Below are 27,827 nucleotides of genomic sequence, written 5' to 3' on the forward strand. Positions count from 1 at the left end.
ACAGGGTATAGAAATGATGCATGTTGTCTGAAATAATTAAAATCACCTTCACTGTGAAATAACAGTTTTATCATATTGAAAGTAAAGCAACATTCTTTCTCTTTATTTTCTGGATATAAAACTCTCAATCCTGGGCTCATAAAAATTGTGTGTTTAAAATTTGTTTTAGAGGAAATGTTCCATTCTTTCCTCAGATACAACTTTTAGGTTTGTTGAACAATTGGATTTATGCCAGTAGTTAGGAGCATCTATGCCTGTAATAGAAAGATAACACTATTGTTTGAGCTCAGCATTTGTATTTGCATCAATAAAAATATTGACGACTCAAACTAAGTTGAAAATCATTCTCAGCAAAGTCTCAAAATTGTGTTCGAGAATAAAAAGGACAATCATAAGGAGAAAACATGCTAAATTTTCATATCCTCTTCCTACCAATTAGTATTTGCTTGTTTTTGTTTTTGCTATTTCTGAATATATCACAATGGTAAAGGTAGGTTAAATTGGCAGTGGCAGTATTCCCTGTGAATGTTGCTTTAATGGGTAAAAATTTTAGATAAATAGGCTAAGAGTTTCCTGTTGGCATAACAATAGTAGTGATAATAACCATCATTACTGAACTTCTACCATATATTCACTCAGTGAATATTTATTCTGTACTTACTAAGGGCCACTCATTTTACTGAGGTTTAGGGATATGGTGGAGAACAAAGCAACAAAGTCCTTCACTCCATGAATCTTACAGTAAAAATTATAATAAAAAATATAAATATGGCCAATGATGATAAAAGCTTGGGAGAAAAATAAAGAGCACAGGGAGTGAATGGGTGTTGCTGATGTCTACTAAGAGGTCAAAGAAGCCTTCATTGACGTTTGAGAAAAGAACTAGAGGAATGAGTGAGACACTGAGAAAAGCAGTTTGGGGAGTAAGAACAGCATGCGCAAAGGTCCTGCGGTAGGACTGTGTCTGACATGATGGAAGAACAGCAATGAGGCTTGTGTGGATGAAGAAAGGTGAGCAAACAGGAGAGTAGATAAAGATGTAGGCACTACTTTCAAGATATTTTGCAGCCTTTGGATTTTCCTTTGAGTGAAATTAAAATGTACTACATGATAGTGAGCATATAATCACCTAAAAAGTGATTACAATGATTCAGGTTAGAGTTAATAGTGACTCAAGCCAGGATGAGAGCAGTGGACAGATGGATAAGTAGCCATATTCAGGATAAATTTAGAGGGTATAGCTGCAATAACTTCCTGAAAGATTAAATGTAGATTTTAAGATAAAGTGATGTGTAAAAGATAACTCCAACCTGAGCAATTGGAAGAATGAAGTTCCATGTACAGGGATAAGGTCAATAAAGGGGGAGCAGATTTTTGGGTGAGGGAAATCAGGGATTTGTTTTAAGACATGTTAGCTAGATGAAAGTGAAAGAGGAGAGTGAAAAAGTTGGCTTAAAGCTCAACATTCAGAAAACTAAGATCCTAGCATCTGGTCCCATCACTTCATGGGAAATAGATGGGGAAACAGTGGAAACAGTGTCAGACTTTATTTTTTTGGGCTCCAAAATCACTGCAAATGGTGACTGCAGCCATGAAATTAAAAGACGCTTACTCCTTGGAAGGAAAGTTATGACCAACCTAGATAGCGTATTAAAAAGCAGAGACATTACTTTGCCAACAAAGGTCCGTCTAGTCAAGGCTATGGTTTTTCCCGTGGTCATGTATGAATGTGAGAGTTGGACTGTGAAGAAAGCTGAGCACTGAAGAATTGATGCTTTTGAACTGTGGTGTTGGAGAAGACTCTTGAGAGTCCCTTGGACTGCAAGGGGCTCCAACCAGTCCATTCTAAAGGAGATTAGTCCTGGGTGTTCATTGGAAGGACTGATGCTAAAGCTGAAACTCCAATACTTTGGCCACCTCATGCAAAGAGTTGACTCACTAGAAAAGACTCTGATGCTGGGAGGCATTGGGGGCAGGAGGAGAAGGGGACGGCAGAGGATCAGATGGCTGGATGGCATCATTGACTCGATGGACATGAGTTTGATTAAACTCCGGGAGTTGGTGATGGACAGGGAGGCCTGGCGTGCTGTGATTCATGGGGTCACAAAGAGGTGGACATGACTGAGTGACTGAACTGAACTGAATTAAACTTTCAAATGTCTAACTTCAGACCAAAAACTTCCAATAGGCAGCTAAACTGATGTGTAGGGAGAAAGGTCTGGTCTGAATAACTAAATTTAGAAGTTATCTTATGTAAATAGTATTTAACACCACATAGTTGGAAATGTATGAGTGCCTACTATACACTGAGAGTTTGGGTTTCCCTGGTGGTTCAGACAGTAAAGAATCCGCCTGCAATGCAAGTGACCCAGGTTTGATCCCTGGGTCAGGAAGATTCCCTGGAGGAGGAATAGCTATCCCCTCCAGTATTCTTGCCTTGAGAATTCCATGGGGAGAGAAGCCTGGCAGGCTTACAGTCCTTGAGGTCACAGAGTTGGACATGATGGAGTGATTAATAATTTCACTTGCATACACTGAGAGCTCAGCTCAGCCTTTGGTATATCCCAACTCATGTAATACTTTCAAGAAAAATTTCTCCAATTTAAAATAGAGTAACCGTGTTAAAGAAGTTAGTGCTAACTTGGCCAAGATCATGTGTCTGGAATTCAAAGGATTGTATCTAAATATCACTGCAATTTTTCTCCTGCCTAATTTTGTCTGGCATAATCTGACCACAACAGACACTTAATGATTGCTAAATAAAGTACAAAGGATGTAGGAAGTATTCTAATCTCTACTGAAGAATATGTGAATACCATCCACAGAGGTATACAGTATCAGAACTGGCAAGACTATGGCTCTTCCACTCCATGTAGGACCAACATCTTAGAGTATGTTTCTCTAGATTTCATTCTCATATCCACATTCAGAATCTCATTCACTCCCAAGAAAAACATTTTCCTTACTTTTCAGCACATTGAACAGAACTCTGATGTTACAGCCTATTCAGTTCAGTTCAGTCACTCAGTTGTGTCCGACTCTTCACGACCCCATGGACCACAGCGCGCCAGGCCTCCCTGTCCATCACCAACTCCCAGAGTTTACTCAGATGCATCTCCACTGAGTCGGTGATGCCATCCAACCATCTCATCCTCTGTCATCCCCTTCTCCTTCTGCCCTTAATCTTTCCCAGCATCAGGGTCTTTTCAAATGAGTCAGCTCTTCGCATCAGGTGGCCAAATACAGTCTATTACCACTTGTTTAACCCAGAGTTTCTCAATATCGGCACTACTGTCAACTTAGGACAAGGTATTTCTTTTCACAAGACTTGTCCTGTGCGTTGTTAAGATATTAATGGCATCCTTGGCCTGTACCCACTTGATGCCAGTAGCACTCCTTTTCCACTTGTGAGAATGAGAAAATGGCTCCAGACATTGACAAGTATCCCTAGATGATCAAACTCCCCTCTGCTGGAGATCCACTGGTGCCCATGTCTTATGTTCAGTATTTTAAGCTCACCCATGGAGGGTAGAAACTGAGGAGGAAAGAAGTCTAGTCCTTCTGTAATTTGCTCCATGGCTCACCCTGGTTTCCTGAGAACTGGAGCATGCCTTGAAGTTTACTCAGAAGTTGCCTGGGTTTTCATTCCTTCTTCAGGAAGGATTTACCAGTCTCAAAGCTGTCCTAGAATTTATTGGAAGCAAAGAGGAGAGTGAAAAGTTTGGCTTGAAGGTCAACATTCAGAAAACGAAGATCATGGCATCTGGTCCCATCACTTCATGGGAAATAGATGGGGAAACAGTGGAAACAGTGTCAGACTTTATTGTTTTGGGCTCCAAAATCACTGCAGATGCTGATTATAGCCAGGAAATTAAAAGACGCTTACTCCTTGGAAGGAAAGTTATGACCAACCTAGATAGCATATTAAAAAGCAGAGACATAACTTTGCCAACCAAGGTCCGTCTAGTCAAGGCTATGGTTTTTCCTCTGGTCATGTATGGATGTGAGAGTTGGACTGTGAAGAAAGCTGATCACCAAAGAATTGATGCTTTTGAACTGTGGTGCTGGAGAAGACTCTTGAGAGTCCCTTGGACTGCAAGGAGATCCAACCAGTCCATTCTAAGGGAGATCAATCCTGGGTGTTCATTGGAAGGACTGATGCTAAAGCTGAAACTCCAATACTTTGGCCACCTCATGCGATGAGTTGACTCACTGGAAAAGAGTCTGATGCTAGGAGGGATTGGGGGTGGGATGAGACGGGGACAACAGAGAATGAGATGGCTGGATGGCATCACCGACTTGATGGACATGAGTTTGAGTGAACTCCGGGAGTTGGTGATGGACAGGGAGGCCTGGCGTGCTGTGATTCATGGGGTCGCAAAGAGTCGGACACGACTGAGCGACTGAACTGAACTCAACTGAACCATAGGAACTCAGAGGGCCTTTACCTAGTGGCTGTCTGTCCTGGAGAAGAAAATGGCAACCCACTCCAATATTTTTGCCTGGGAAATCTCATGGACAGAGTAGCCTGGCAGGCTACAGTCCATGGAATCACAAAAGAGTTAGACATGACTGAGCAACTAAACAACAACAAATCATAGAAACTCAGAGGGCCTTTACTTAGTGGTTGTCTGTAGGGCACAAAGGCAATCATCTCCATGATTCCAAACAGGAGGTGTTGTAAATCTAAAGTCATCTAATAAAGTCTAGGTGGTCAAGCAGTAATTGTGGAACAAATGGGAACTCAACTAGGAGTGATTATAAAGGTGTCGGGCCAGTTTTCTGGCTTGCATCATAAACTTGCTCAGCACCATATCAATGACTTCAACCCAGAAAAGAAATTATTCTTCTTGGATTAGGTCTTTACCACTGAGCTAGCATAACCATGATTTACCACCTAAGAGCCAGTCACATTTAACCCTGGAGCACTACAGAAGGTTTGCAGTAAAGTACACTCATACTGGAATATTCCAAAGGGGGGATTTATCCACTAAATCTGAGCACTGTGCTTCAGATTCTTTATTCTGCTCATTTATTTTCTACCTCAAGAAACATGCTACCAATTTTGAGACCCTTTCTACAGTGCCAGTAGAAGTTCTCAGTGTCAATGTTTATTTTACGAGTTTCTTTCCCATGAGATGCTTCCCCTCTAATAAAAATTACATCCCATATAATGGGTATACTTGCATATATCTTTGTGTTTGTATTTTCAATATCAGAGTACAAGATATAGGGCTATAAAAGATGTCAAAACATAATCAGGCTCTGAGGAAAATAGGATTTTTTGTATGCTTGGCAGAGCAGCAGATAGTCTTCAATTGCTTACTGCAGATCTTCCATTTCTAATAATAATAAAATTATAGAGGATGGTGTCAGTGTGAAACTACAGACAATGGCTCAGAGAAGACCAATTATCATTCAGTTCTAATGTTCCTGCTGAATCATCACAGGGAAAATACATCACAATCATTAATAACAGATAAATGTCATAGATGGTGGAGAAAATATTTAAAAATTCAGCGATTTCAACTTAAGTGGCTCATGAATTATACATTTAATTAAGAAAAGCCAAATGGGACGGATTTTAAACTTCCAATTTGCAAGGTATTTTTCTTCTTTCCCTATTAAAAAATATACAAATTAAGCACAACAGTGGCTGATGATGGAAAAAAAAAAAAAAGATAAAAGCCCCCATTGCAGGCTGGCTGTTTGGATGAATGGGAAAAGGCAGCCAGTGGGGAGAAAGAAGCAGGGCAGGATGAAAAATAATAGCGACAGGAAGGACTTGCAACTTTCCATCTTCACCAGTTCACAGAAGGGTACAAAAGGACATCTGGATTCTAGTTTCAGAGCTACTGTCATCTTTCTTTCTGCTTATTTGCCTGTAAAATGAGGGGGTTGGGCTGGAAGAAATTTCAGGTCCCTACCATTCCAGACATGCCATGAATCTGTGAGTCGAGGAACACACTCTTCTCCAACATCCTACACGCCACCTGAAGGCAAATATACAAAGTGACCACCATTCTATCAAACCTTCCCTAGTGTCATCTCCCAGAGAAGACTGAGTTTTACCATTAACAGCAATGCTTTTCAAAGCAGAATTTCCTCACTACCAACACCCCCTGGGAATCTCTTATCAATGCAAATTTTCTGGCCCCTCCTCAGACCTAATGAATGAGAAACTCATTAGTTTATGGTTTACCAAGTCCTCCAGATGATTGTGATACACATTGAAGTTTTAAAATCTCTGCTCTAGAGAGACCTTCATAGAGAGGAGAATTACTAACTACAGGTTTTGCAAGTATGTTCTCTTCCCTGCTAACATAGTAGCGGTAAGCTTGTTGGAGTAATTTTGAATAGCAGGTTAATCATTTATTCTACAAGATTCTGAGGAATTTGAACCCAGGATGGGCAATATGATAGGGGAGGGAGCGTGAGGAGCAGCTGGCCTAAGTGGGATTTTGGAAGTCTGATGGGAAGAAAGAAGGATTAGACATTAGAAGGACAAAGGTTCAAGTGCTACCCCTTTTTACAGGTTAACAGTATAATTTTGGGAAATTACATTTATACTCCTAGCTCCAGTATCCTTCCTACAGGGAAGAATATATAGTAGCAGGAATATTTGCAATAGCCAATTAACCTCACAAAACAAATTGCAGGAATGATGAAACGAGTATGAAACAAAAGTGCTTCTATTTTTTCAAAATTATTCCTTATGTCATCTTCCTTATTTCTGAACACATTCTTCGAGTAACTTCTAAATATCCCACTATTGAAGAAAGATACACTACATGTGGGAACAGATCAGAAAGCTTTAGTAGTAAGGTAAAAATGAACTCACCTAGGAAAAGGTGAAAATTATAGCCTCTGGCCCCAAGATTATAGGGTAAAAGTATACAAAGATTTCCTGAGCACCAGTGGCAATGTGTAATTTCTGTTAAGCGAAAGGAGTTTCTTTGGATTTCAGAGGGCTAGAACTTATTCCTCTTCCCACAGAGGCATCGATTAAAGATACCTAGGCTGAACACAGCCCTGGGAATTTGCTCAAGATTTGTCTTTATTTCACAGAAGTTTTGAAAGATGAAGAGTCACTGACAACAGGGAAACCTGAACTACATTTTTTCCCTCCTCTTTATACTGAAAAAAATTTTACTATCTAGGTGGCTCTCCAGTTTCAATCAAAACCCTTTGAGCATCTCTCTGGTGAAGACAGAGCAACAGGCTTAGAAGTGAAGTAGCAAAGGACATCAGTAAAAAAAAACTCAGACACAAGAGCCTATATGAAATGTTACAAGACCCTAGTAGGGACTTGCCAAGAAAAAAAAAAAAAAAGATTCAATACCTGGGAATGCGACAAGAATGTCAAAACATATTTTAAAAAGAAGTGAATTTTATTTTTGCATCAGTCAGTCAGTCAGTTCAGTCGCTCAGTCGTGTCCGACTCTTTGCGACCCCATGAATCACAGCACACCAGGCCTCCCTGTCTATCACCAACTCCCAGAGTTCACCCAAAGTCATGTCCATCGAGTCGGTGATGCCATCCAGCCATCTCATTCCCTGTCGTCCCCTTCTCCTCCCGCCCCCAATCCCTCCCAGCATCAGAGTCTTTTCCAGTGAGCCAACTTGTCGCACGAGGTGGCCAAAGTATTGGAGTTTCAGCTTTAGCATCAGTCCTTCCAATGAACACCCAGGACCTAAAAGCATAGACTCAGAAAACTCGAAGGAATGTTGAGAGTGGAGTAAACCACTCATAGAGACATAGTATTAGCTTCCCATTCACTGAAGAAATAAACTTCTTTTGCAACACCTCAAACAATTCTCATCCATTCTCTGCTTGGTCATCTCTAATGATAGAAAACTCATTATCTCCAAAGTCTTCTGCTGGTATAGCTCTAAAGTTTGGACTGATCTTCACTATCATAATGTAGTCAAACAGCATACTATAATGTCCAACAGCCACAAGTCCTACTTTTGCCTTCTGGACATCAATGGAGAGAGCTTTTTTTTTTTTTTTTTACCCTTTGTCAATGTCATAGCCATTTGACCTATGAAAACAACTCAGTTATTTTTCTCCATTTCTGCCCTCCAGGGTCAAAATCTAAGTTCTTACCACTTTCTTTGGAGTATTAGCTTCTGGATTTGGCTACAATTTGGCTATCTATCTCAATATACTTAAGATTTTCAGTTCCCTCTCAATAATGGGTACTCTGAACATAATATTCCAATTCAACCACAAGATATTTGTAGGCTGTTGAAAATGCAGATTCCATGGTACTTCACTCAGATGTTAATAAACCCAATTGCTAGGGTAGGATTAGCTATCTGAACCTTAACAAGTTTCTTAATGTGCTCTGAATGAAGCATAATAACTCCAGTCTGAAGAGTCCAGAGTAAGAATAAAGAACATTAAAAGAATAATACTATCCATCTTTTTTATTTTTTGTAAATGATAACCCATTCTTGTATTTAGCTTTCCTGGTACATTATTCATGCTGTTGTTTATTTTTCCCATTTACACAATTACATAATAATTAAATATTCAAATATGGCAGGCACAAATTATATAGACAGTGGAAGTCTTCTGCGTTTCTTTCCCTTCCCTTGAGAGAGCCACTGTATACATTCCTAGATTTTTAAATTTAAAAATTTGCAGAAACACACACACACATAAGTTCTCATACATGTAAATGCATAATTTTTCATGAGATCATACTAAACATTTTTATTTACAATATACTCTTCATGTAACAACATGTCTTAGATTGTTTTTCTTCCTGAACACTAATTTTATAGGCTTAACAACACTTTATGAATTTTTATATTTCATGCTTAAGTGGTATTTTTGTTGCTGTCTGTCCTCTTTGTTGTATAATTCTGTCACATCTTCTTTATTCCTGAGAATGATACCAGAGTTCTGGCTATTTAGATGAATTCAGTCTTACTGAATAATTTATGAATTGTTGTCAGAATTTAATACATTGCATATACGATATATAATTTAATATATAATGTGATTTAATTTAGTCTGTCTTTTGTAAATTCATTATTTTCTTCTGTCTCCTTTCTATCTTCTTTTATTTCATTCTTTTAAAAAGAATCTGGTTCCCTAATTATATTGTTAATGCTTTATCTCTTTTTTCACTTGGATTGAAAGGGATGATAAAGATGCCAAAATTCACACATTCCCACTTTCTCAAGGGACTTCCCAGGTGGAGAGACATGGGTTTCATCCCTGGGTCAGGAAGATCCCCTGGAGGAGGTCATGGCAACCCACTCCAGTATTCTTGCCTGGAGAATTCCACAGACAGAGGAGCCTGGCAGGTTATAGTCTATAAGGTCACAAAGAGTCAACATGACTAAAACAACAGAGCACACACACATTTCCTCAGGAGTTTTTGTATATGGATGAGATTTAAGGTCAAAAGAGTTTTCAATTCATATTGCTTCATCATCCCTCTGCTGCTGCTGCTGCTGCTGCTAAGTCACTTCAGTCGTGTCCGACTCTGTGTGACCCCATAGATGGAAGCCCACCAGGCTCCCCCATCCCTGGGATTCTCCAGGCAAGAACACTGGAGTGGGTTGCCATTTCCTTCTCCAATGTGTGAAAGTGAAAAGTGAAAGTGAAGTCGCTCAGTCGTGTCTGACCCATAGCGACCCCATGGACTGCAGCCTACCAGGCTCCTCCATCCATTATCCCTCTAGAGAATTTTAAATCAGTTCTATTAGTGAAGAATGTTTCAGGTAGTCTGCTTCTATCTGGAGAGGACTGCTAGAACATTACAGAAATAATTAGCTTTCAATTTTTTATTTTTTGTCTCTGCCATGTCTTAATTCTGCACTAGTTTGAACGTAAGTATATATGACAAACATGAACTGAAACCTCTGTCTGGACAAAAGGATCCCAGTTGCTTTAACTGTTTTCCTGTGACTGTGATTTCCAAATGTGTGATGTCCAAGTTCATCTATAGTTGAAGACATTTTAACCATTACTAGTATATTTCCCCTTTTCACCCCCAGCACCTATATCTTCTACATATTTCGGGAGGGGGTCATTTTTGAGCCAGTTAAGGTCTTCCACTTTCCTTGACATAAGTTCATTTGTATCTAGTTTTCACAATACATACAATTTCTTAACCTTCTTACAAAACCTTAATACCTGAGACTATTTTCCTTTGCTCAACGATGCGTGCTGGCTAAGTCACTTCAGTCGTTTCTGATTCTTTGTGACCCCATGGACTGTGGCATGCCAGCCTCCTCTGCCCATGGGATTCTCCAGGCAAGAATGCTGGAGTGGCTTGCCATGCCCTCCTCCAGGGGATCTTCCTGACTCAGGGATCAAACCCTCATCTCTGGCATCTCCTGCATTGGAAGGCAGATTCTTTACCACTAGTGCCACCTGCAACCCCCTTGCTCAACGATATCTAGATAAAATTTAAAAAATGACAACACAAAATTTTTGCAGAGATGTACACCAATTCTAACTCTCATATATTGCAGATAGAGATATCAACTAGTATAACTGGATGTAGTTTTTTTTTTTTTTAATTAAGTAAAATATACATCTACTCTATAGTTCACGTCTAGGGACTTAACCAAGAAAAGTGAAAATGTCCACAGACAGTCTTAGAAAATAATGTTTATATGAGTCTAATACATTGGATTGGCCAAAAATGTCATTGAGGTCTTTTCATAACATCGTATGGAAAAACTCAAACGAACTTTTTGGCCAACCCAATATAATGGTCCCCAAATGGAAACAATTCTAATAATCTTCAACAAGAAAGCAGCCAAACACATTGTGGTATATTCACAAAAATGGAATTCCATTCAGCAAGAAAGAAAAGTACTGATAGTCACAACTACATAGGGGAACTAAATTAAGATACATTAAACAAACCAGACACAAATCAGTACATTGGATATGTACACACTGCTATATTTAAAATAGATAATCAACAAGGACCTACTATATAGCACAGGTAACTCTGTTGAATACTCTGAAATAACCTACATGGGGGAAAATTGACAAAAGAATAGCTACATGTATAACTGAATCACTCTACTGTATACCTGCAATTAACACAACATTGTTAAGCAACTATATTCCAATTTAAAAGTTCAAAAAGAAGTGCATTCTGTTTGATTCTATTTTTATGAAATTCAATAACCTACAATGATAGAAATCTGGTAGTTGTTACAACAGTAGAGGTTGACAAATAAGGACATAATAAAATTTCTAAAGATGGGAATGTTCCACAATTTATTTTAGGCTGGTGATTTCATAGTGCTTAGATTGTTACAATTAACTGAACTGAACACTTAGGATTTGTGCATTTTATGGCATGATAATTATATCAGTTATATATGCCTCTATATATTTATATTCATATTTATATATAAGATTTCCAGAGGTTGATTGATGTTCAGCAAAAATGAAATGTTCTCTTTCATCTTCAAGCTTTTGTTCTCTGAGCAAGGTTTGCTAATCTGTTGCCTGGATAAATCCCATTCATCCTTCTAGTTTGAGCATGGAATTCTTCTCAGAAGACTTTCTGACCACAGATCATTCTAGGCTCCTCATCTGGGTTCCAATGATGCTTCTGCCAAGCACATATCAGCCCACAGTGAGATTATCCACACTAGTTGCAATCAGTTTACTAGGTCAAGTTTTATAAGGCACAGGTTTTGCTTTGATGTGTTCTAAGTCCAAAAATGGTCACAAAAGAGATGTTCAGAAATTGTGTAATAATTGAATGAATGACTCCAAGCGGTAGGGTCCCTTGAACTTACATCTTGAAGTAAAATTTTTAGCAAACACCCCTAAACATGATTAATATGGGCATCCTTCTGATTGCATATTGAGAAGCACAGCTTTAACATGAGCATAGATGCAGAAATTCAGTGTACATTTCGAGCCCATAATATTTTATATCATATAGCTTTTCTTAATAAGTTCATCCACTTGTTCCCTTGACATCTCACCATCACATCTTTAATTACACAAAGCCAGTGATGGACGGGAAAACCATATCATCCAAATTGGGAAATACTTAACTATAAAGAAATAAAACAATTACATCAGGATGACAGGCACAAACTGGACAAACAGGGGCACAGCTGTATTCTATTTATGGAGAAGTAGGGCACATAACTTTCAGATAAGAATGAATACAGTAAGGATAATACTTATTTTGTTCTGTTTCCAGATTTATCTTATGCATGGACTTTCAATGATAACCCCTTATATGTTCAAGAGGACAACAGACGGTTTGTATCACAAGAGACAGGGAACTTGTACATTGCCAAAGTGGAGCCATCAGATGTTGGCAACTACACTTGCTTCATAACAAACAAAGAAGCCCAGAGAAGTGTTCAAGGACCACCCACTCCATTAGTACAGCGCACTGATGGTACGATGATGCGTTATCTTAGGGACAAATTTTGTCTGTGAATTTGGAAACTTGGGGAGATCTGTAGAGCTTTCTGCTCTCCTCTGTTTCAGTCGAGCCATAATATCTAGGAGTTGAGGTTTAATTCACAGATATGATGAAAATCACATACTGTCAAAAATAACAGAAAACTATATAATTAATCCACATGGTATAGTATAGATGATTCTGAGACCGCTATGCCATTTCCTCTCTGGATCTGAAACAGATCCTTTCTTTGCTTGAGAAATATTTTATTAAAAAAGAAACAATGTTTGGGCGAGTAGTCATGTGTGTGTGAATGTGTGAGTGCTGACAGAATTATTCATTAATTTAATATATTTTCAATGAACATATGATACAGCTTTTCTTTAATGCCACTTTCTTTTCCATATTTGTCTCTTTTGGTCACCCATTTTTACCCCTAGTTGTCAAGGCAGGAAAACAATTCACATCCAAGGAAAGTAAATCAAGTCAACATTAATAATGAGCATTCCAAAGAAAAATGAAACACAAAATTCATACTAATTATATTTCTCCAAGGAACATAATTTACATTGGTCTCTGATGATTTTGGAGTTTAGTCAAGCCATAGATGGTACAAGATTCAGAGCTAGAAAACCTAAGAAAGTCATCAAAGTAGAAAAATCCTCTAGTTGATTCTTTAATTAAATATTCACAGTGGTAAACGTAAAGATGGAAATAGCTGTTGATGCGCTTTATGATCAGATTCTGGACTTGAAATGTAATACGAATGTATCGAATGTAAATGAAATGTAATAAAAAGATCAGTGGTTGCCAGAGTTGGCAGGGAGAGATGAAAAGGCAGAGCACAGAGAATTACAAGTGCAGTAAAAATACTCTGATAATCGTAATGATGGATTTGTTGATTGATTTTTCCAAACACATGGAATGTACAACACCAAGAAAAGGTAAACTACGGACTTTTGAGTTATTATGATATGTAATTGTAGGTTCATCCTTGTTTGAAAGAAAAAGTACCACTCTGGTAAGTGATGTGAAGATGAGGGAGACTATGCGTGTGTGGGACCAAGAAGTATATGAAAAATCTCTATGCCCCCTTCTCAATTTTGTTGTAAACCTAAAAATGCTCAAAAAGTAAAATGCTTGAAAAATAGCATCTATCATTTTTTAAAATGAAGAATTGGCCTTTGAATTCTGCTACATTACTCCTCTGCTCAGACAATGAATCTTGCTATCCAAATGTGGGAAGGACATACGTGAGTCTGGGCAATCTTGATTATGAACTTGAAATTTAATTCTTTAGATAATATAATACCTGCACTTGTCTTGGTTCCCAGTTTAGGAAAAAATCAATGCAAGGAACTGTAAGATTCATTTCTGAAATAGAAAGGCATAGAAGAAATTTCATAGTTGCTTAAATTTTAATCTATCTTTACTAGTTACAATGTTACCTTAGGAAAATCATGTAATTTTTTAGAAGCAAGATTTATCAACTTATAAAATAGAGGCTAATAATATTTTCCCAAAATGATTGTGATATTTCAAACTAAATAAGATCATTCATACAAAGCATCATCACATTTCCAAAAATATATTTTTGGAATGTCGATATCACTGGCCACCCTTCCTCTGTTTTTGAAACAAGATATATCTAATAGTTGCTTGGTTTGCAGTGGACTCTCTGTTCAAATTAAACTTTAAGAAATATATAGTTATGTATACAATGTCTTATCAAATCATTGGTAATTTTATTCTCCAAATATTATTTAAACCATAACATTATTGATATACCACTTTGTGACTGCTATTATTTTTAACAATTATACATTTCCATGTGTGATATCAGCCCAAACTTTACCTATATATCCTATATAAATATTTATAAGAACCTAAAAAAGAAATGTAATACGTCCATAGAGTTTTCGCCTCTCTAAGTTCAAGGAAAGCAGTAATATAATTTAATGATGGCTAACAGAATCACGGAATTAGCTCCATACAGGGAGTTCTTATGACAGAGCTTTTGTAATCACTATTCAAATATATTTGCATGATCTTAATTTAGAATTCATCAACCACTGGACTTATTCTTAAGTCCAATTTCTCCCCTTCAGTGAGTGCTCTGTTCATGATCACAAGAGCTCCTAAGCCAGTAATACACATAGAAACTATCACATTGGCCTTTTTCCTCCCTATCTACCTACTTTCTTAACGTCTCTTCTTAATTCCTTCATTATTCCATCCTCTATTCTTTTTAATACATTTATGGTAAAAATATACAAAAGCATCATACATACTACTAAAAAAATCTCTTCTAAAAGTAGTCACTCGAGAAATATCACATCAAAGAAATAGAAAAAGGAAAATTTACCAATTTATTTGAATGAAGTAGTACTCTGTCTTTTCAGCACAGCCTCTTCGAATGTTTAGAATGATTAAAGAAAGGAAGTATTTTTATTTTGTAAAAGAATTTATTTTATGTTTAAAATGCTCTTGTGGAATACAGGGAAATTTGGAATGCATTTATTCTGATATTTTGTTATATCTTAGGTATTTCTTTTTTAGGGGAGAGAGGAATGAACTAATTTTTTAAACATCATCATGAAGTGATGCTCTCCATCATTCATCATCAGTATAGAAAAATATTGTTAACTAAAGGACAGAATAATCAAATTTTGATAACTAAAGAATTTGCTTCATAGAAAATCTCTGTTCTTTAGAAATGCTGCTAGCTCTTTTGGTATTTAACAGGTGTGATGGGGGAATATGAACCAAAGATTGAAGTGCGTTTTCCTGAAACTATTCAAGCTGCAAAGGATTCATCTGTAAAACTGGAATGCTTTGCCCTTGGAAAGTAAGGTTGTTTTTTCTTTTTTTTTTCTAATTGTTTTAATTAATACAAACAAACAAATATTTTGGTATTCAGATGTTGCTCTATAGGTAAATTAGCAAACATTTTAAAAGCTGGGCAAATGTGGAACTTTCTGATTGGACTTTAAATAAACATATCTAATATTAATACTCTAAAAATGATTGGGGAGATGATTCTGCCAACTGGGCCAATATTTACTCTGGTTTGATCACAGTGTAAGCCACTTAGGCAGCACATTGCAAAGCGATAAGTGAGCTTGCATAAGATGGCAAGCAGGTCACTAAATTTTCGATGTATCCTTCACTCTGTTTTCTCGTACACCCAGAAATATATTACCTGGAGTGTCTCCTTGCTTAATTAATCAACAACTCTTGTAAATGAAAAACCTGCACAGCTAGTTTTCACAATAAGACAAATTAAAGGCCATTGTTCATAGTGGATAATTAGAATTGAGCCAAACCTGTCCTGGTAGGGGAAGCATTTTGTTTTACTACTCAGATAAGTGTTTATAAGCAATAAGTTTGGAAAGCTTTGAATCCAGCCACATATCTGCTTTTCTTCATGGAATGTTCAAAACACTGCATTTTGGCAATATTAAAATTTCATTTTGACACCCATAAATACCAGTAACCAAGTAACAAAGTGATAAAAGTCCACTTTAAAATATTAATGTATATATGAATTACCTGGGGGATAGCTAAATTGAGATTCAGTAGATTTGGTGTGTTACCTGATTTCTTCATTTCCAACAAACTCCTAGGTAATAGTGATTCTTCTTGCCTATAGAATATACTTTGAATAGTAAGAGACTTTACTCTCAAGCACCACCTTTAAGTGCTTACCTATAAATCCATAATCTATTCCTCATGTGGGCCTCATATTCAGGAATAATTATTTACATTTAAAACTATGGGAAACATCCTTAAAAGTCTTTATCCTATTATTAAGCAAATATGCCAAGCAATCCAAATAATGTTTGTTCGTTTGTGTGTGCATGCTTAGTGGTGTCCGACTCTTTCCAGGACTAAGGAGTGTAGACTGCCAGGCTTCTCTGTCCATGGAATTTGCCGGGCAAGAATACTGGAATGAGTTGCCATTTCCTCCTCCAGGGGATCTTCCAGACCCAGGGATGGAACTAATATCTTCTACATTTCCTGCATTGCAGGTGGGATTCTTTACCACTGAGCCACAGGGGAAGCCCAATCCAAATAACTTTGGTTAATAAATATTTTGTAATCAGCATCATTTGACTCTATTTTCCTAGTGGCTCAGTGGTAAAGAATCTGCCTGCAATGCAAGAGCAGCAGGAGATATGGGTTCAATCCCTGGATTGGGAAGATCCACTGGGAGGAAATTGCAACCCACTCCACTATTCTTGCCTAGAGAATCCTGTGGACAGAGGAGCCTGGCAGGCTACAGTCCACAGGGTCGCAAAGAATCAGAATGGACTGTCAGTTCAGTTGCTCAGTTGTGTCTGACTCTTTGCAAAACCATGAACTGAAGCATGCCAGGTTTTCCTGTCCCATCACAACTTCAGGAGCTTGCTCAAACTCATGTCCATTGAGTCAGTGATGCCATCCAACCATCTCATCCTCCATTCTCCCCTTATCCTCCTGCCTTCAATCCTTCCCAGCATCAGGGTCTTTTCCAATGAGTCAGTTCTTCGCATCAGGTGGCCAAAGTATTGGAGCTTCAGCTTCAGCATCAGTCCTTCCAATGAATATTCAGGATATCCTCTAGGATAACTGGTTTGATCTCCTTGCAGTTCAAGAGACTCTCAAGAGTCTTCTCCAAAAACATAGAGTGCAAGAGCATCAGTTCTTCAGTGTTCACCTTTCTTCATGGTCGAACTCTCACATCCATACACGACTACTGGAAAAACCATAGCTTTGACTAGGTGGACCTTTGTTGGCAAAGTAATGTCTCTGCTTCTTAATGTGCTGTCTAGGTTGGTCATAGTTTTTCTTCCAAGGAGCAAGCATCTTTTAATTTCAAGCCTGCAGTCACCATCTGCAGTGATTTGGGCCCCACCCCCGCCGCCGCAAATAAAGTCTGCCTCTGTTTCCATTATTTCCCCATCTATTTGCCATAAAATGATGGGATCAGTTGCCATGATCTTCATTTTGAGTGCTGAATTTTAAGCCAGATTTTTCACTCTCCTCTTTCACTTTCATAAAGAGGCTCTAGTTCTTCTTCACTTTTTGCCATAGGATGGTGTCATCTGCATATCTGAGGTAATTGATATTTCTCCTGGCAATCTTGATTCCAGCTTGAGCCTCATCCAACCCAATATTTTGCATCATGTTCTCTGCATATAAGTTAATAAGCAGGGTGACAATATACAGTCTTAACATACTCCTTTCCAAATTTGAAACCAGTCCATTGTTCCATATCCAGTTCTGTTTCTTTTTGACCCCTATACAGACTTCTCAGGAGCAAGAAAGGTGGTCTGGTATTCCCATCTCTTTAAGAATTTTCCACAATTCGTTGTGATCCACACAGTCAAAAGCTTAGTGTAGTCAATAAAGCAGAAGTAGATGTTTTTCTGGAATTCTCTTGCTTTTTCAATGATCCAGTGGATATTGGCAATTTGATCTCTGGTTCCTCTGCCTTTTCTAAATCTAGCTTGAACACCTGGAAATTCTCAGCTCATGGACTGTTGAATTTTACATATTTGGCCCCATAGTATTTGTTCAATAAACAATTATAGATTGTTTAAATTATTTTAAGAGATTAACAAATGGGAGTTTTGTCAGTTTTTGTTTACATGCCTTGAAAGATATGATGAACTTTCCCCATTTTCAAGCTTTCTCAGAAATTAAAGTATATAAAACACCATAAAATATCAGCAAAAACTTTGAAAATTTGTTGATTTATTTACAAAGAAAACGAATGAAAAATATTATCTGAAAAGAATATTAATAGTTCATCATTTTTAGCATCAGGAAATATAGATTCCTGTAATTTAGAAAATACTCACATAATAAATAAGTGAAAAGGATTGATGCTAGTTCTCAAGAATCTCATGTAAATAAGTTTCATGTGCTAATCATTTACAACTAAGAATTTATATGATATGCCTAATCCTCTTAGTTGTGCAGGGTACCTCATATTTTTATTATATTTGAGGAAGATGATGAGGCTCAAAGTGTGTAAGTAACTGGTTCAAAATCATGCTTCTGATAAGAAAGAAAGGACACTTTAAATTTAGTCTCACCTGATTTTAAATTCTGAACTTAGAAACTTTTGAGTAAATGGTTAAGATAACCGCTCTCCAAATTAGAGGAGGCAGACTGAATTCTCAATTTTTTCAAGAGTTGTCTGACCATCGACAAACATCCTTCTTAACTGTTATGAATTTCCATATCCTCATGTGAAAAAGATTAAAATGATATCTATCTCCTGTATTGTTTTGAAGATTACAGTGCATAATACATGTAAAACTATGGCAAATATGATGCATATGTACAAAATAAAACTCCCTCAATGATAAAGTGTACATTCATTGTTAAGTTTATATATAAAAGAGCTGATGTACATAAAATAAAATTAAGGAAGAATGGGAAAATGATGAGAATTGCTTCACTGTACCTCTTAGAAAATTGTCAAGGAAATAATTCATTTAGTGGAGTATGTCCCATTACATTTTATCTGACAAAGTTAATCATTGTTGAGATTATATTTATTAAAAATACTATTAATATGGAATTGAAATGCCTCAGTGTTAAAATGGAAAGTCTAAAGCATCCACAAGGACATAATGATAGCGTTAAAATGTTTTGCATAAGAAACATATATTCTGTGTAACTGAAGTGCAGATATAGTTCTCATTTCTTCAGATGAACAGAATGTAAATGAAAATCCCTTATATATTTGGAAAATATTATGCAAATGTTAGCTACTAACAAAAAAGACTTTTTACTGCCTCTGCCCTCTGCAGTGGACATTTACCAAATACTCTACTGACTTTTCTGAATTTGCAGCATTAACATACACACAAACAATGCACTCCCTAGAAAATTACTTCATTGATAAACATAATTAACAATCTGAAAAGAACAAAATTAACCCCCCTTTTAAATGATACATATCTATTTGCAGGTCTATTGCCAAGTGTTTTACAAACTGTTGAATGATAATTATAAATCATGTTCTCTGACAACTCTTTATAAAAATATTGTGTGCAATAGTTGATTTTGTTGTATTTTTTGTTTCAAACAAATAAGTTCCAAACAATGTTGGGACTGCTTTTAAATCCCCTCATTCACTTTCTGAGGTACTACACTTATCTGTAGTAAATTGGATACACCCCAAGTTGAAAAAGCTATTGGTTCAGTGAGGAGTAAACTCAAGAGTTCTTTCTCTTATCTACAGTGTTTCTAAACACTTTTGCTAATTACTGACTACATGGAACAACAGACTGGTTCCAGATAGGAAAAGGAGTACGTCAAGGTTGTATATTGTCACCCACTTATATGCAGAGTACATCATGAGAAACGCTGGGCTGGAAGAAGCACAAGCTGGAATCAAGATTGCTGGGAGAAATATCAATAACCTCAGATATGCAGATGACACCACCCTTACGGCAGAAAGTGAAGAGGAACGCAAAAGCCTTTTGAGGAAAGTGAAACAGGACAGTGAAAAGGTTGGCTTGAAGCTCAACATTCAGAAAACAAAGATCATAGCATCTGGTCCCATCACTTCATGGGAAATAGAAGGGAAAACAGTGGATTCAGTGTCAGACTTTATTTTGGGGGGCTCCAAAATCACTGCAGATGCTGATTGCAGCCATGAAATTAAAAGACACTTACTCCTTGGAAGGAAAGTTATGACCAACCTAGATAGTATATTAAAAAGCAGAGACATTACTTTGCCAACCAAGGTCCATCTAGTCAAGGCTATGGTTTTTCCAGTGGTCATGTATGGATGTGAGAGTTGGACTGTGAAGAAAGCTGATCGCCGAAGAATGGATGCTTTTGAACTGTGGTGCTGGAGACGACTCTTGAGAGTCCCTTGGACTGCAAGGAGATCCAACCAGTCCATTCTAAAGGAGATCAATCCTGGGTGTTCATTGGAAGGACTGATGCTAAAGCAGAAACTCCAATACTTTGGCCACCTCATGCGATGAGTTGACTCATTGGAAAAGACTCTGATGCTGGGAAGGATTGGGGGCAGGAGAAGAAGGGGACGACAGACAGTGAGATGGCTGGATGGCATCACCGACTCGATGGACATGAGTTTGAGTGAACTCCGGGAGTTGGTGATGGAGCAACTTCACTTTCACTTTTCACTTTCACACATTGGAGAAGGAAATGGCAACCCACTCCAGTGTTCTTGCCTGGAGAAGCCCAGGGACGGGGGAACCTGGTGGGCTTCCATCTATGGGGTCACACAGAGTTGGACACGACTGAAGTGACTTAGCAGAAGCAGCAGCAGCAGGGAGGCCTGGCGTGCTGTCATTCATGGGGTTGCAAAGAGTCAGACACGACTGAGTGATTGAACTGAACTGAACTGATATGCTATAAATTATACATTCATTAAACTAAGGTTTATATATTTTAGTTAATAAGGAAGGAGGGCAAGTAGAGGCAGGGTAAGGAAAGTAGTATGTGAATAGGAAAGAGGAACACACACACACAAAATAACACAAGTCATTGCCACTTCATATTCACCATTTTTTTTAAAAGGACTAGACAGTTTCTGAAATACAGACTGGTTTTCATGAAATATTTGTGGAAATGTTTCCTAAGTAGCTAGAAAATAATTCCCTTTATCCTAGGAATATTCCTTCTCTTGAATGGGTAGATTATTTTGGAATTTATCTTGCTTATTGGCCTCTGAGCTTCCTGGGTCTGTGATTTCATAACTGTCACTAATTTTGGAAAATTTCCAGTCATTCTTACTTCAAATATTTATTCTGTTCATTTCTCTCTTTGCTCTCTTACTGGTGTTCCCATTAGACATCTGTTTCACCATTTGTAGTTGCCCCCAGTTCCTGGATATTCCATTCTTTCTTTTTTCTCTCTTTCTCGTCACATTTTAATTTGGGATGTTTCCATTGACATTTCTTCTTCTTCACTTACTCTTTCCTTAGTCATGCTCAGTCCACTGGTAAACCTATCAAAGACATTCTTATTTATATTACAGTGTTTTTATGTCTATCACTTCCTTTTGATCCTATCTTAGAATTTCTTTTTTTTTCTGCTACATTAATCCTCTGTTCTTTCATGTTGTCTGCTTTTTCCATTAGAGCCCTTAACATATTAATTTTAGTAGTTTCAAATTCCCAATGTGGTAGTTTCAAAATATTTGCCGTATTTGAATTTGGTTCCACGGTTTGCTTTTCTCTGCAGAATGTACATTTTAATTGGCCTTTTATATATTTTTGTTGTTGTTAAAACCTAGTAGGATGTAACAGGTAAAAGTAAGTGATTTTACACTAGATTTTAGTGTAAACTTTTATGTTTATCTGGCAAGGAGTTAGGCTGTGTTTGCCATAGCTGTGGTTTCAAAGGATAAAACTCCCTCTACTGTTTTACTTTCTGTTTTCCCTGTTAGCTTCAGGTTTCCCTAGAGACTGTCTTAATCAGAGACTGAGGTCTGCAGTTTCTTTACCTATAACCCCTAGCTATTTATTCAGAAGACCTATTGATGATATGAATGTCCTTGTTAGCTAAGTTTAATCTCAATAATTTATGGATCTGTTTCTATTGACTGTTTTTGCTTCTAATCATGATTCCTATTTTTTTATGCTTTTCAGGTTATCTAGTAATTTAATTTAATTAAAGATATAATAAATATTATGTTGTTAAAAGGTGGATTGTTGTGTATTTCTTTCAAGTGTTGGATTTTACTGATAGGAATTAAGTTGCAGTGAATCTGCTTGACCTTTTTGTAGCTTATTTTTAAACTTCCTTGGGTATGGAGTAGATGTTAGTCTAAGGCTAGTTTATTTCTACGATGTTTCTTCTGTCAAATGCTCTAAATGTTTACTATCTCTCTTCTCTAGCATGTTGGAACTCTACTTTCAGCCCTGTTTGTGCTCTGAAAATTGTCCTTTGCCCAGCCTCATTTATCATTCTTATGTAGATTTCTGGAGCACTTTCTTTTTCTAGTCCCATTGTCTCTGATACTCTGCTCTGCAATCCCAGCCACTTCAGTCACCTTGTGTCTTCTAACTCAGTGATGCAGTCTTGTCCTATTTATGTTTGCTTCTTCATTCAGTGTTCTGGAAAGTGCCTGGAGGTAAAAAATCTGGGATATCAATGGCTTACTTCGTACATTTCCCATCCTTTCAGTTCAGTCGCTCAGTCGTGTCTGACTCTTTGAGACCCCATGAATCACAGCACGCCAGGCCTCCCTGTCCATCACCAACTCCCGGAGTTCAATCAAACTCATGTCCATCGAGTCGGTGATGCCAAACAGCCGTCTCATTCTCTGTCGTCCCCTTCTCCTCCCACCCCCAATCCCTCCTAGCATCAGACTCTTTTCCAGTGAGTCAACTTGTCTCATGAGGTGGCCAAAGTATTGCAGTTTCAGCTTTACCATCAGCCCTTCCAATGAACACCCAGGATTGATCTCCTCTAGAATGGACTGGTTGGATCTCTTTGCAGTCCAAGGGACTCTCAAGAGTCTTCTCCAGCACCACAGTTCAAAAGCATCAATTCTTCGGCGATCAGCTTTCTTCACAATCCAACTCGCACATCCATACATGACCACTGGAAAAACCATAGCCTGGACTAGACGGACCTTGTTGGCAAAGTAATGTCTCTGCTTTTTAATATGCTATCAATGTTGGTCATAACTTTCCTTCCAAGGAGCAAACGTCTTTTAATTTCCTGGCTGCAATCAGCATCTGCAGTGATTTTGGAGCCCCCAAAAATAAAGTCTGACACGGTTCCCACTGTTTCCCCATCTATTTCCCATGAAGTGATGGGACCAGATGCTATGATCTTAGTTTTCTGAATGTTGAGCTTCAAGCCAACCTTTTCACTCTCCTCTTTCACTTTCATCAAGAGGCTCTTTAGTTCCTCTTCACATTTTGCCATAAGGGTGGTGTCATCTGCATATCTGAGGTTATTGATATTTCTCCCAGCAATCTTGATTCCAGCTTGTGCTTCTTCCAGCCCAGCGTTCCTCATGATGTACTCTCTGCATCTAAGTTAAATAAGCAGGATGACAATATACAACCTTGACGTACTCCTTTTCCTATTTGAAACCAGTCTGTTGTTCCATGTCCAGTTCTAACTGTTGCTTCTTGACCTGCATACAGGTTTCTCAAGATGCAGCCTTTAGGGATCACAATTTTATGCTGCCTATTGTTACTTCCCTGTAATCAGGTTTGTTTCCCATTATATTTGTCCAGTATTCCAACTGTTTCTGGAAGGAGAGTAAATGCAAGTCCAGTTAATCCAACAGTGCTAAATTCCAGATTTTTTTTTTTAAGGCTAATTTTGGAGGGAAATAGGTGAAGTTTAGAGAAATGAAATAATTGATATACATAAGTTGTAAATTTGCAATTCAAATTAAAAATAATTGATTCTGACTCCAAAACTCATGCTTTTAGCCATTTGATATTTACATCAAATTATCTTTTTAATGTACAAATTAATTCCCCATGTGCAGATGCAGTTAGCCCTCAATTCTATAAATGTTTTCCTTTAAAAGGCTTGAAAAATTTCAGCAAAATGGTAAAAAACATTTATCTGAGAATGAAATTATAGATATTTCATTATGGATAGTAAAATTATGGATAGTAATCTGCAATTACTAATATTTCAGCAAATAGCAAGTTTAATTTTATATATTAAAGTTTTTGATAATTCAAAAGATAACCTTTTCAAAATTCATTATTTTTGAATGAGAAGAAAAAACTCTAAAAATCAATCAGGGTCATTGCGGAGGATACACCCCACTGGTTTATATGTGGCAATGGTAATAGCTACTATTTATAAAATCTAGGATAGATGATTAGGAAGAGTACAGAAAATATACCAACCAACCTAGGGGACTGCTGCAGTCATGCAGGCAGAGAGTGTGCAGAATGAGATCTATGGAAGGCTGGCTAGAGTATTTACTCAAAGACCCTAACCATCTTGAACTACCATGGGCTAAAGTGAATATAGAATAATTAAGACAAAACTTCAGATACCTGCTTGAACTTTAATTACTATGACTTTGGGGACATGTATCTCACTTTCTATGTTGGAGTTTCAGAGCTGACTTGATCACAGCTTTCAGTTCTGTTTTGTCTCATTTGTTTAACATGGCAGACTCTTAATTATCTAAGCTGCAAATTAATTGTATTGTGAAATACCCTGAGAAACTCCTTGGATAGGTGCTATTCAAATATAGTGTGATTGACTGATAGATCTCTGTGTCTCCTTTCAAGAAAATATATACCTTTGTTCTTAGTAAAGAAGTTAAACTGATATAATCACAATTCTTCTACCACTCGTAATCAACCAAATATATTTACTTTTCTTTTTTTGTCTTAATAACTTTGCTGTCAATACTCTGGAATGCAAATTAAATTAGTTGCTTTACTCAATGTTCCTATGTGTTATGAAGCCTTCACACAGAGGACTATATTTATGTATAGACAATGATATTTATGTATACAGGTATATCTTATTCATTTTTTTTCTAATTTATGAAGGAAAAGATACCCCAGCTTAGCTATTAATGTTAAGCAGTAAATATGAAGTCTCACCAAGATGTTGTTATCTATTCCAGAACTTTCAGATGAAAGAGCAGCTATTTGACTTTGCTTTCTTTTACACATATGGACATCATTCAAGAGCATACCACAGAAAGATTGTTCTGGATGCTCAGAATGACAGTAGCATTTTAACACATTATTAGTTTTTTGCAGAAACTAATGCCTGTGGTATTAATACATCTCTGGCCAATAATACGTTAATGTTAAACTAAGTGCATTCAGGGTTTTTAGGATTTTAACACTTTTTTAAAAAAAAATTCAGAGAGACATCTTAAAAATTTCCCATTTGAATGTCTGATAGTTCATTTTAAAAAAATTTTCCTCATTAAGTTAAATGGATAGAGAGTAAATTATTTTCCTATGAATAGCTTGCCCTGTTTGTCCCACAATGTAGTATAGTGAAACTACCCTTCAGATTCTTTCTGTTTTGTATTTTATCATGATTTTCTATTGGTTCGCATAAGATGATATGGTAAATTCCATGCAAATATGAGAACTGACAAGCATTCAAGCCAATTATGAAAAACTGAAAGACAGCAATCCTCAACAAAGAACACATAAACACACATTCACCATAGAGCTGAAAGTTTTATCAGTGGATTCACTAACATTTCAAGGAAACACTGTGTTCTAGAAAGTGTATAGGCTTTGAAGAGATCAGGGTTTAAATACTCAGTCCCCCTGTCAAGTTCCCCTTGAGAAGGAAATGGCAATCCACTTCAGTATTCTTGTCTGGAGAATCCCATGAAGAGAGAAACCTGGTAGGCTACAGTTTATGGGATTACAAGAGTCGAACACGACTCAGTGCTATCTTCCTTTTATTTCCCCCGTCAATAGTTGGGCCACTGTGATCAGTTTCCTATCTGTAAAACAAAGGCAAAAACTAGATGGATGAATAGATAAATAGGCAGGTGGACTATAGAGAGAATAGGATTGATGTAAGGACTGGAAAGAATTTTAAACTTCACCACTCCCTTATCATAATCCCTAGCTTATAATAGCCAATCAGTACATAATAACAATTAATAAACTGTGGTACTGTAATTGTCAGTGGTGCTTTGACTGAGAAGGTAAAAAGGAATACACAAGAGGGAGAGAAGGGATTTCTGCATTATATTTCTTTGCTAACACAATCCTCAAGGACTTGCTCAGAACAATGGATTTACCATTTTAAAATAATGGATTTATCCTTGATGAGGATTATTGACATCCCCTCATTCACTCACTTGGCAAATTAAGCTCCAGTATCTATTAACTTAGTAAATATGCATTGAATATCTTATTCAACAGTTAATTCCTTTGTGTCTTCACTTAGTCAGGAGGAATTCTGACAGCAGATGCTGGGCTAGGCCCTGGGGATATAAAGATAATAGAAAGACCCCAGGGAGTTCGCAGGCTACTGAAAATAGGATTGATGTAACAATATGGATCACACATTTCTTTTTTTCCTAGAATCTGTTCTTTCCTTACAAACATTCAATGAAGGAAGATTCAAGAGTACACACTCTGATGATCTTTGCTCCAGGTTGCTCCTTTTTAAACTGAGACTGCAAAGAGTCACTCTCAATTTCTTTGGTAGAACTAATAAAAGAGTGTTATTGAAGGAATTTTTTTGTGTGTCTCTGAGAAATAGAAGATTCCTGCCTCTTTTTCTCCCACTTCATTAATACCCTCTCCCCCCAAAAATTTTAAAATAACAGTTTTTGAACAGAAAAGTCAGCTGACAATATAGTAAATCCCATATAATACCACACAGTTTCCCTATTATTAATATTTTAAATTAAGATGGTACTTATGTTACAAATAATGGACAAACATGAATACATCTTTATTAACTAAAGCCATACTTTATTCAAAGTTCCTTGGTTTTTACTTGATATCCTTTTTAATTCTAAACTTCTATCTCAGGTACCATATTGAGTTTTCTTGTCTCCCTAGGCTCTTCTTGGCTGTAATTAACAGTGTCTCAGACATTTCTTGTTTTTGATAACCCGAGAGTTTTGAGAAGTAGGGGTCAGTTTTATTGTGGGATGACCTTCTGTTGGAATTTGTCTGCTATTTTCCTTAACTTTAACCTGAGGTTATGGGTTTTGAGCAAAAAGACTGCAAAAGTAAAGTGCCGTTTTCACCACATCATATCAAGGTTATTACTCTATCAATATGATCTATGCTGCTAATGCTGGCCTTCATCACTTGGCAGAAGCAGTTTTATCAGGGTTCTCCACTGTAAACCTACTCATTTTTCTCTTTTCCAAAACTGAGTCTTTGGAAGGGTCAATGTATGCTGTTCATATCTAATGAGTAAGGGTTCATGATTCACTTCTTCTAAGGTATGAACCTATGTAATTTATTTAGAATTCTTCCTCATGGGAGATTTTTCACTTCTCCATCCTCGTTTATCAATTCATTCAATCTTTTATTTATATCAGTATCACGTAGTGGATATTTATTTCACTTTTGGGTTATAATCCAATACTGATTTGTTTTGATGCTCAAATTGTTCCAGAATATTCTTTGTAAAACACTTTTAAAAATCTTTAAAATATATATTATGAATATATTTCCCATTAAACAGTCTTCTATACCTTCATATGGAATGACAGTGGGGCATTCAAATGTGTATTTTCAGCCAGTCTTACTGGTGGAAATTTAATTTCCTTCTAATTTGTTTAAATTTTTTGTTGTCATAAATAATGGTGAAATGAATATTCTTGGGGCTATAATTTGTCCATCTGCATGCAAACCTCTTCAGAATAATTTTAGAAAATTAAATTATTGAATAACAGGAATGTAAAAGCTAAAGTTTCTGATATGTGTTGGCAAA

General features: G+C 37.0%; 1 protein-coding gene across 1 annotated transcript in view; it reads left to right on the forward strand.

Annotated features, from left to right (window-relative positions):
* Positions 1-27,827, forward strand: part of CNTN6 (contactin 6) — a 195,912-nt gene that overhangs the window by 67,189 nt on the left and 100,896 nt on the right. Inside the window, 2 exon segments of the mRNA XM_055413365.2 lie at positions 12,207-12,410; positions 15,162-15,264. Coding sequence (XP_055269340.2) covers positions 12,207-12,410; positions 15,162-15,264 — 307 coding nt within the window.

Source organism: Moschus berezovskii, chromosome 24, assembly GCF_049115385.1.
Source record: "Moschus berezovskii isolate FMDL1 chromosome 24, NW_MosBer_1.0, whole genome shotgun sequence".
NCBI classification, from domain to species: Eukaryota; Metazoa; Chordata; class Mammalia; order Artiodactyla; family Moschidae; genus Moschus; species Moschus berezovskii.